At 34.6% G+C, this 11,862-nt stretch overlaps 1 protein-coding gene across 2 annotated transcripts in view; it reads right to left on the bottom strand.

Annotated features, from left to right (window-relative positions):
* Positions 1-2,648: 2,648 nt before the first annotated feature.
* Positions 2,649-11,862, bottom strand: part of LOC110020914 — an 83,581-nt gene continuing 74,367 nt past the window's right edge. For both annotated transcript variants that reach the window (XM_020719191.1, XM_020719192.1), the window contains one exon: positions 2,649-2,933. In XM_020719191.1, coding sequence (XP_020574850.1) covers positions 2,913-2,933 — 21 coding nt within the window. In that variant the 3' untranslated portion in view covers positions 2,649-2,912. The remainder of the gene's footprint in view (positions 2,934-11,862) is intronic.

The raw sequence follows: 11,862 nt of genomic DNA, 5'->3' as shown, positions 1-11,862 counted from the left end.
TTGTGTTCATCCTTCGGGATAGATACAGGATTTGAGGTAAAACGCTCTTTCATCTAAACTATGAAAATTATGGGGTCAGTTTGACTTCATCTTTTTCAAAATTAAAATTTTTAAAATGTCCTTCCGAAGCGGGCAACGGGATTTCAATTCCGATGACCGACAGCTTCTTACGGGCAAACCCCACACCAAAAATAGTGCCGACACCCCCACTTCAAGCCCTTTGGCCAACTCAGTTGGTGACCTTGGAGGACCTCCCATCTTTCAGACAAAGGAATAAAGCCTGAGTAAGACGACCAAGGAACTCCCCGTGTCAATGGCTGTTTCGATGACTCCCCGACATCTGACCCAAAAATGTTGGGAGTTCTCTTATCCCCTTGAAGAGGCTCCTGTGATGGCCCTAAGTTCATCAGAACGGATTTTTGATCAATTAAAATCAAATCCCCGATGATAATTTTTAAATAATAAATATTGTTTCAGAAATAAAATGAATGAATTCCAAACCTGGGATAGTTTCGATCACTTGATCATCATCATCTTCTTCTTCTTCATATTCTACCACTTTCCAAGTGACCTTGGGAGTAGCAAAATTTCTTTTCCCTCGCTCCTTTTAGGAAAGCTGAGAGATCTTTTCAATCTACCACCTTTCCACCACCTCATTTGATGTGGCCCATAGTTCTAGGTACATAGCGCCAAATCAATCAAGGTTCAACACACAATTTACCGTTATGGGATTAGTGTATTGGATAGTTGATAGTTGTCTAACCACTACGGTTGATGCCAATCCTAAGATCCACTTTGGGACACCTTTCTTTTTCTTTGATGGCTCTTTAATCGACTGTGTTGCAATCCCTCAAGTTTTGACAAACCCCATAGAGGAAACAACATTTCCAATCTTTAATCTTATTCTCAAGATCATCAGTCGACAAAAAAAAAAAAAAAACATAACCATCAGGCTCCACCTTGAATGAGAACATGTAGGAGAATAACTCTTGGGACCAAGGGATCTCCATCTAACAACAATATATCACACACTTCATAACAGTGGAAACTGAGTGCGGCTTTATCTGTGCAGGAATTACTCCATAATTGTTCAGGATCAATCAAATCTTGGAACATAAGGGTTGCCGAAGCCCCCACCAAAACTGGTCTCTTTAGAATATCAAATCACCAACAAAATTGTTAGTTGTCCGAACCTCCAACGCTACAACCTCGAGTGTAATGTTTAAACTATACTCATGAGTATCTTCAAACAACTCATCATCGAACAATGAAAGTCAATACATCTTGTTCTTCGGCACCAAACTGAATAGCTGAGGGGAGCATTTGGAAGCCATGCGAACCAACGAAAGCGAACCAACCCAAGAAGAGAGATAGAAAACGATTGAAGGGAAGGGAAAGGAGACTTTATAAAGCGCAGCCCTTATATATAGGGCACTAAGGGAAGCCTAAATGTAGCAATCATATTCGATCTTTGAAAGTTCACATTAAGTTACCACATTATTTGAGATAATAAAATGGCAATAAGAATTTTAAAGTTTTGAAAATAATTTTTTTTAGTAGTCCAAGAAATAAAAAATTTTACACAGAGTTATTCAGCCGCCTCAACCCATACAAGACCTCAGCTAACTAAACTTTGGTGTAAGGCTCGCCCCCCAAACTTAAATCTCTTTACGCTCTCCCCCTCCACTTGAACCTAAAGGATAAAACAGGTCACCCAAACATCCGTCATAGCCATCCAGAGAGTCTCCATGTTTGCTCGGAGGGCCCTAACTCTAGCATGTGTTCCTAGCAAAGGGCCGCCATCTCTTTCCTCATGTGTCGTGCGTGCATGTTACTTTCTCCTCTCTCTTTCTTCTTGCAATACCAATACTTAGTTTCTCTAATCCCCTATTAATCTCTATGATCCAACACAAAAAATTTGGCATATTTGAACAATCTACAAATCTTCTCAAGACTTCAACGGTAAACATGCAGGCTTTAGTAATCAAGTATTTCAATTTTTTTTATGCATATAACTTGCGTGGGAATGAAAATGTAAATAATGGGCTTGAATATGATGAGTCAAGATCAGAGCACTATGAACCTTCCATCCGAAAATTCCAACAAATGCAACCATTTATAAATGCACTATTTTTTAAAATACCTTTTAAAAGTACTCAAATCTTCGAACTGAAGAGAGCATCACCTAATAAGCACACCATTCTCAAAGTTTGCCAGGCAAATATTCTGCTCCATGAATTAAATGGTACTTTTAATTTTAATTAAATATATCACATTTCTCAGTTCTATCATGAATGTGAAAGCAAAGCAGAATACTAGCTATCAATGAAAAAATAAAATAAAAATCTTCTGAAATTACTATTGAAATGGCAATAAGCTGCCTCCATCAACACTTTTAAATAATTTTTAATTCAAATTTAAGGGAGCAAATATTACATCCGAACTCTAGACACAATTTACGTCCGGAGTCCAATGATGGGGCGTCATGTGTCAGGTGTGCCCACCACAAGACATTGCTATTAGTCAGTGTTAAAATTTATGAAACTCACTTGACATGTGGCGCTCTACCATTAGACTCCTGATGCATTCTTTCCCAGCTGAAGTTCTATTGCACTATGCATAAACTCTTTTTTTTCTTTTCTATTGTTCTGTCAATATTGTCCTCATTGAAATGCCATAATGTTTCAAGCGAAAGAGTGAAGTTCTGATCTGAGAAGCCATAAAGTGTGATTGAAGTACATTATAGCTACAGAATAATGTCATGCAACTTTTCCCTTCGTTAATTTTCAATGCAAAAGATATATTACATAACCAAATATCAGTTGCGACTATTTGGAAATTCAATCAAAGGAAAACTTATGAACAAATATACAAAATATAGAGGAAGGATATTGATCTGCGGCTCCGAACCCTTATGTGGCACCGTAGAATACCTGGAATAGACAAGAGAAAGAAAGAACAATTTAGTATTTAATTAACGCAACACTGGAGTGAGTGAGGTGCCCATAACCTAAAACCTAAATTATGGCAACTTCGTCATGATGCCAGAAAAAAACAAAAATAAACAGAATAAAAAATAATTAGTATATATCTTAAGCATTCCTTAGGAAGTAAGGAAACAAGTTAAAAATTAAGAAAAATGTATATGTATTAGCTAGAAGTGATGACTTTATTGTGCGACACAAGTCTTTAGGATGAGAAAATATTATATGAGGAGTCCTGATGTATTTTTGCATTAGGACTTCAATCACTGTCTGTTATGTGTACTGTCCGGACCCCTTTTGAAAAAAAAACTAAATAATTTAATACACGGTGGGGCCAGAATGTACACGTGGTGGACAGTGATTGGAGTCCTGATATATTTTTTCATCAAGACTCCATACTTCCTGCCTTCAATAAAATGAAAAACAAAAAAAGGCACCTTATCATTGCATGGTAGTTGGCAGTTTACAGCCAAATCTCAAGAGTTTTCAAAATGAGCATCCTTAAAAGCCAGCTTGTAAAAGTTATCTTAGGTTAGCTTTTGTCTATTGTGCCTTATTTTTTGACTTTACAAAAATAAAACATGTGTAGAAAGCATATGGGAGAGACTAGTTTCCAATTTAAAAACAAAAGCCCATTAGAAACTCGGGTTTAATGTAACAAGGAAAATGTTTTAGTAAAATTATTTTTGACCCTAATTTGATCGATGAAATCATTGGATTAGCTTTCATATGAATGCAATACATATAGTTAAGTCAATCAATTGGGCTGTCCGCATCAAATGCACTTCTACCAAGGGGCGCGGGCTGTTAGGCTGCAAGCAGGATTTTAACATTAGTCGGATTTCCGTTAAAGCTGTAACTCCACCGATTTAGTAAATCCAATTTATGCTGAATCAAAGGTAAAATTGGATTTACTAAATCCAAAAATTTGTCATGGAACTGCATTTTGCTAGCTCTCATAATGTCAATGAAATGCATCCTGGTAACTTCATATGTTATGTTTTATTAATATTTCATTTATACATGTATTTGAGTTGTATCTCATTTAAATTAATTTAATTTTTTTGTCATCACATGAATCCTTTTGATCATTATGTAAATGTTATGGCGTCCCTTGAAAGCGTCACATTGTATGACCTGAATAAAGTGAAGAGTGTGCAAGGGCCCTACACCGGTGCTCGGGTGTACTGTCAAATAAGCAAGAGTTCCCACATTTCGGACGGGTGCGGGTAAAAAAATTACTTCATAAAACTAATATTATGATAGAATCTTGGAATATATGCACTCTAACTGATAAATTAATAAAAATAGTTGATATTATGATTCATAGAAAGATAAATATCTTATGTATTCAAGAAACAAGATGGGTTGGAGAAAAGACTAAAGGGATTGATAACTTAGGTTTTAAACTTTGACATTCAGGTAAAAGTCACACTAGAAATGGTGTAGGTGTAATTATATATAAGAGATTGAAAAAAATGTTATAAAAATTAATAGAATGAGACATTGAATTACGACCCTTAAGATTATTGTTGATACTAAGATTTTTAATATTATAAGTACTTATGTTTCTCAAGTAGGTTTAGATATAGGTTTTAAAAATATATTATGGAATGACTTAGAAGACTTAATACAAATAATACCTCTTGAAAAAATGAATTTTGATTAGAGGAGATTTAAATGAACATGTCAGTAGAGTGGTAGAGATTTTAGAAATATTCATGATGACTACGATTTTAGAGTGATTAATGAAGAAGGTAGAGTCATATTAGACTTTGTTTTATTATATGATTTTGTTATTGCTAATATTTTATTCAATAAAAGAAATGAGCATATTATTACTTATAAAAATGGATCTAATAAAACACAAATTGATTACTTTCTTATAAGAAGAGATTGTCAAGAATGTAAAGATAGTAAGGTCATTCCAAATGAGGATTCAAGTACTCAACATCGATTATTAGTTCTAGTTTTTAAAATGAGATACAAAATAAAAAATATTAGAAATCGTCGTCGTAGAATTTGATGGAGTCGCCTAAAAGAGAAATAAAATTATTTTTATGAATAAAATTTAAGATTTTAAAATTTGGAATGTTCATGAAGAAGCAAATTTTATGTGGGATAAAGTAACAAAATACTATTAAATAAGTGTCAAAGATGTACTTGGAGAATAAAAAAAAAAATCATATAAATAAAAATAGTTGGTGGTGGAATAATAATGTGTTACAACAAGAAGAACAACACAACCTTAATCCCATTACATGGGGTAGGCTACATGAGTCCTTTTTCTCCATTGCGTCCTATTTAGTGTCATATTTCATTTAATTCTTAAATTAAGATCATTTTTTATATAATAAACAAAAATAATAATGTGTTAGAAAAAATAAAATAAAAAAAGTTGAGTTATAAAATTTTTTTTAAATGTAAAAGTTTGATAACTGAAAAAAATATCAAACGACTTGTAGGGAGTCTAAGAGAATAATCTGTTAAGGTTAAAAATTCTACTTTTAGTGATCTTTATAATAGATTAAATACTAAGTAGTGTGAACAATTTATGTATAAATTAACCAAACAAAAAGAAAAGTAAAGTAAAGATTTAACTCAAGTAAAGTGTCTTAAGGATAAAAATCAAAAAATGATTTTCTTAGAAAAAAATATTAAACATAAGAGGGTGAGATATTTTGATGAACTTTTTAATGAAGTTTCTAAAAATACGATCGACCTTAGTGATCTTAATATCGTAAATAATAAAAAAATGTTTCACTTTTAACATTACATTAGTAAAAAAAGAAGTTGATGAGGCTTTAAAAAAATCGAAGGTGGAAAGTCTATCGAACCTGATGATATCTAAATTGAAGTGTGGAAATATATAAAAGATTTGGGAGTTTCTTGGCTTACTAAATTCTTTAAAAATATTTAAAAAAATGAAAAGATGCTTCAGGAGTGTTGGAAAAGTATTTTGGTCTGTATTTTAAAGAGAAAAAAAGATGCACAAGAGTGTGCAAATTATAAAGGAATTAAGTTGATACGTCATACTTTAAAATTATGGGAGAGGGTAATTGAACATAGGTTGAGATGTATTACAAAAATTTCTCATAAATTCATAAACAATTTTGATTTATGTCGGGCAGGTCTATTATGGAAGCTTTACATTTATTGAGAGGTTTGACAAAGAAGTTTAGAGATACTAAGAAGTATCTACATATGATTTTTATTAATTTAGAAAAAACATACGATAAGGTTCCAAGATATATCCTTTGGAGAGTTCTTGAGAAAAAATGTGTTAATATGACTTATATTAAATTCATTAAAGATATGTATATTGATATGTAGAAAATAGTGCATAAATTTTTTTTTGTTTTTAAGCATTTTTATGGATGAAATTGCACTTTAAATAAATGTATTTTTATATTTTTCTTACAGGTATAACATGTATTAGAAGTGGAGCAAAGTGAACAAAACTGTATTAGAAGTGGAGCAAAGTGGTGGACACTTGGAGCAAAAGAGCTCACAAAAGACTGACACCTACGCGCCACCCTACTAGCGCCTAGGTGCCAGACTTTTGGGCGCCTAGGCGCTAGACTTTTGGGCGCCTAGGCACCAGCAACTGCCTTAAGCAGTTTACAACAGTTTGTGTAGAAGATGAGAGTTATTCAGACGGCTAGAGGGCTTAATGAGGAGATTGTTTAGAGTATTTTGAAGAGGATGAACTAAGGGAATGAAAAGAGCGCGGTAAGTTGGCTGTAGAAAAAAAGTAGAGAGAGTATTTTTGAAGGATTTGGATATGATTTAAGTTGTAAAGTGAGGAGAAACTTCAAAAAAGCAGCAAGGGATCATGAAGTTTTTGGAGCATTCTCACAGATTTGTAAATGAGAGAAAGCTAAGTATTATGTATTTTTATTAATGTATTTCTGTAAACACAATTATTTAGTGGATTGTCTTGTTTCCAATGACGTTTTGTGGTGTGTTCTTCATGCTTTCTGAGTAATTCTCTTTTATTTTTCCTTGTGATGATTAAGTAGGATGTGTAGGAGTGAAAAATATTTTTAAATTTGTTTTTAAGTTTTTAATGTGATGAGTAACATTTGATTATTCATTTACTTTTCATTCTAACTAAATGAATTGTTAAAATGTGTTGTGATCCATAATGACTCTGAAGAGCTATGGTGGAATCAATTAGATTAGTCACATTGATCAATAGGGTATGGGACAAGTACATTGTAGGGGGATGCAAATGTTAAAATAGTCTTTGATGAGTTCAAGTTGGGATTCACGGAATTAAAGCCAATTTAATTAAAGCCAATTTTAAAGCCAATTTAACCAAACTTCTTTATGCACTAGGGAGAGGGTAAAGAAGAGAGTTGCTTCTATTTGTTGCTAGCTACATTCACAATTGAGAATTTATATTTCCTACACTCCACTTACATCATTGCAAGGAAAGATAACTTTATAACATGGTAATCACTAATCCAATTAGGATAAGTAGGATTTTATAGGATTTAGCCCTTAAAAATTGATTGCAATACTGTAGTATTAGTTTGTAGAGCTTTAGCCTAATCTAAATTCCAGGCTAAGAACTAAAACTAGTAGGCTAGAACTTCTTTTAAACCTAATTCTCTCGCTCCCTGTGAGATCAACATTCTGGACTGAAAAATCTGATATTACTAATACAACGTGTACACTTGCGTGAGTGTACATGGAAGTGAGTATCATGTTTTTGGCATCGTTGCCAGAGAACGACAGTATAGTTAACTTAGAAGAATTTTAGTTGAACCGTTTAGATCTAGACTTGAAAATCTTTAGTGTTAATTTTTTGTGTGCAATTGTATAATTGTTTGAAAAATAAAAATTCTAAAAATATTTTGGTGCGTTCAATTTGTGTGAAACCTATTAGTTGAGTCATTAGTCAGTGAATGCCTAGTTCAGGACCAAGACCTACAAAACTTGAACCCAACAATTCAAAACTAGAGAGAACTATTAGGAGAATTAGAAAGCAAAATAGAAAACACGAACTTGTAGAAGAGATTGAGAACAATCAACAAATCAATTGATACCCAGGAATCAATTAATGATCATCATAATGAGCATATACCATTAAAGAATTACGCTAATCTTATGACAGATGAAATTCACTTAAGTATTGAATCCCCGTCGTAGAAGCTTAACATATTTGAACTTAAGTTTATTATTATCCAAATAATGCAGAACAACCAAATTAGAGAAACCCCGTCTGAAGATCTTAACTTACACTTAGCAAGTTTATTAGAATTTTGCGCTATATTTCACTATAATTACGTGTCAAATGACATTGTTAAGCTTAGGATTTTTCATTTCCTTAAGGGACAAGGCCAAAATTTAAATTCATTAGCACCCAGATCAATTAGGACGTGAGGTGACTTGGCTCAAAAATTTCTAGCTAAGTATTTTTCACCTTAAAAAACGACTAGACTTAGAAATGATATTACTTCATTTTGTCAACAAGAAGGTGAGTCAATTTATGAGATTTGAGAACAATTTAAGGAGCTTCTTAGAAAATACCCACATCATGCGCTGCCTGATGAGCTGAATATTCAGACTTTTTACAATGGTTTAGTAGGATTCCTTAGATCTATTATTGATGTTGTCGCTGGTGGTTCGCTCATGTCAAAGTCATTTGATGAGGCGTATTCTCTGATTGAGGAGATGGTCACTAACAATTTCCAATAGCCTTTTGAGAGAGTAAACTCTAGAAATGTGGCTAGTGTACATGACATAAATGTGTTTTCGATTCAAACTTCTCAGGTAGCAGTTATATCTAGAAAGCTAGACAAATTTGGAATGAAACAACCATAAAAACCTCTAGTAATTGAGGAAAACTCATTTGGACAATTGGCTGATGTTAATACTCCATCATTTGAGACCCTAAATGCGATTAACAACAAACCTAATAACCCTTATTCCAATTTCTATAACCTATGTTGGAAGAATCATCCTAAATTTAACTAAAACAACTCTGGGGGAAACCAATAATGGGGAAATAATCAAGTAAATCATTTAAAAAATTGGAACAACCAGGGTAGTACCAACTATAGGTGTTTTTATCCTCCAGGATTTAACTCTAACTCATAATTCAAGAAGAAGAAGCTATCTTGGGAAGAAGCTGTCTTGCAGATGGAGATTCAACTGCAAAGTTAAGATACAAGAATTAGGAACATAGAGAACCAGCTCAGACGAATTGCTAACTAACATAGCAATCGACCCCAAGGAACTTTTTCAAGCAACACTGAGATTAACCCTAAGGAGAAGAATAGTCAGCAGGTGAAAGTTGTTCAATTAAGGAGTGGAAGAGAATTGTAGGATGTAATTCAGAAAGATGTTGAAATTGAAAAGGAGACTGTAAAACTTGAAAACCCTTTAGATATTTCCAAAAACTTAAAAAAACTAGTCTCACCGACTAAAATTAATTTAAGAAAGGTCACCATCACTATTTCCTCAAAAACTCTAAAAACAAAAGTTAGACTAGCAATTTTCAAGATTTTTGCAAAATATTTAAGATGTTGAAAATGCGTTAGTGCAAATGTCAAACTATGTAAAGTTCATGAAAGAGATTCTTAATAAAAAGAGGAAGTTTGAAAATTACGAGAGTTGGAAAATTACGAGACTGTAGCACTTAGACTCTGTTTGGAGCGGCTTTTTTCACGCGGCGCGGCAACAAATCGACTCACGCGGCGCGGCAACAAATCGCGAAAAGTTACTGTTTGGCTCTCGGCTTCGAGGCAGAAGGACGTCAAAGCGTGCGGAAAGCGGGTCGCGAGATCGACCCCGCGGCCCCAGCTTTTGCCAGCTAAATATTTGCGATTGCCGCCTCTGCCCTAGCGTTCTTTTTCCCGCGTCGTCTCCCCTCTCGCCTTCGACATCTCGCCTCTCGCCTTCGACCAGGACCGCGCCCTCTCCTCTCGCCTTCGACTAGCCCTCTCGCATCTTGCCTTTGACAAGTGTATTCCACCCCCCCCTCTCCTCTCGCCTTCGACTAGCCCTCTCGCATCTTGCCTTTGACAAGGTAATCGATCTTTTTCGCCTTCTCTTGTTTTCTTAAGGTAATCGATGAAAATATGGAGTTCATTGCGATCTCCTCTCATTTGTTTTGCGATCACTTGTTCTCTCGATCTCCTTCAGTGCAAGCCTCTCAAGATGAAAATCTGCATATTTGATTTTCATCGTAAGAGGGGCTTTTCATTTATTTTCTGCTAGTTCCTGTTTTTTTTTTCTGTTGTGCAAAATGATTGTAGAATGCAGATTTGATCTCCAATTTGAAATACATCAATCTGAACAGTTGCTTGTATTGTAAATTCCAGTTGAATGAAAAGGTTTAACAGATTTGTTCCGTAGGCTTCCAACTCCCTTGTCTGATTTCCATTCATTAACAGTTTTGCCCCAATTCAAAAATAAATATACGAGTTTTCTCTTCTGAAATAATTTTGCAGTGCAAGCCTCTCTAGCATCCTTCACATTTTTCAGAAAATGTATTTTTAATTTGTGCATCTCACTCATATGTTCCAACTCCCCAATCCTATAACCATTCTCAAATAATTTTGCCGTGCAAGCCTCTCTGATCGATCCCTAACATTAATTTTACTCTTCTGTTTCATGACTTTGTTCTGTTATAGTAATAATATGGATAATAAGCCTAAAGATGTTGCTACACCCGCATTGTGGGAAGAAGACACAAAAATAATATTTTGCGATCTTTGTATCAAAGAGATTGAACGGGGAAATATGCCTACGACCCATTTCAATAAAGAAGGGTGACAAAATATTATAAAAAATTTCAAGGAATGTACAGGCACGAAATACGACAAGTTGCAAATGAAGAACAAGTGAGACCAAATGAAGAAGGAATGAAAAATTTAGAAAGAATTGAAAAGAGGTTCAACCGGTTTTGGTTGGGACAGTGAAGCGAACAGTTGATGCACCTGAGGAATGGTGGGCTGAAAGACTTGCGGTGAGCTTTGTTTGTAAACTTCTTTGTTGTGTAACTTTATATTTTGTTCTAATTGGGTGTCTATCAAATTCTATGTAGGTGGTGCCTGCTGCAAAAAAGTTTAAGCTTTCTGGAATTGAGCCTGATTTGGAGGAAAAACTAGACCGCATGTTTGGGGGAGTGGTTGCAACGGGGAATTATGCATGTAGCCCAAGCGAGACAGGGTTCGCTGGTAATGCCGTGAATTTGGGAACCCCTGTCGGTTCAGTTGATTTCATTGACGTCCCCAACCCAGATCAGAACGAATATGAAACTATTTCCCGTTCCAAACGTTCGAGGGTTGTTGATAAAAGAAAATATGGTGCTTCTCTCAGAAACGAATTATCTGAGGCGGTTTCTTGTTTCAAAGCAGAATGTCAGACTTCTCATTCAAGATCTATCGCGGGGGCACTTGAAATCCTAAGCGCTACAACCGAAATTTATGCAGATGAAGAGTTTTATCTGTTCGCAGCAGAATTGCTAGAGGACCCGATCCGTAGGGATTTCTTTGTGCAGATGTCTGTCACCCGCAGAGTGACATATATTCGGTGTTTTTATAATCGTTTGAACAATTGATATTTTTTATATTTTTCATCACTAGAACATTTACACTGCATTATTTTTTTTTTCTTTCTAGAGTTGTGCTTGTGAACTCTCTTGTACCTTCATAATTATTTGCAAACATTTCTTTTTTTCTATTGTCACAAACTCTCATATAAATGATAATTGTTTAGGAGAAACATTTAGGGATACCCATCACTGTGGATGCAAATAGAAGAAGACAGATGGAGGCCCACATGGATACACGTAGAAGAAAGCAGAGAGGGATGTTTCTGACGGCAATATGTTTGATGTACGAGTACTATAACGCGTACATTG

Source organism: Phalaenopsis equestris, unplaced genomic scaffold (genome assembly GCF_001263595.1).
Source record: "Phalaenopsis equestris unplaced genomic scaffold, ASM126359v1 Scaffold000112, whole genome shotgun sequence".
Classification (NCBI taxonomy): domain Eukaryota; kingdom Viridiplantae; phylum Streptophyta; class Magnoliopsida; order Asparagales; family Orchidaceae; genus Phalaenopsis; species Phalaenopsis equestris.
This window is presented reverse-complemented; position numbering and strand designations above follow the sequence as displayed.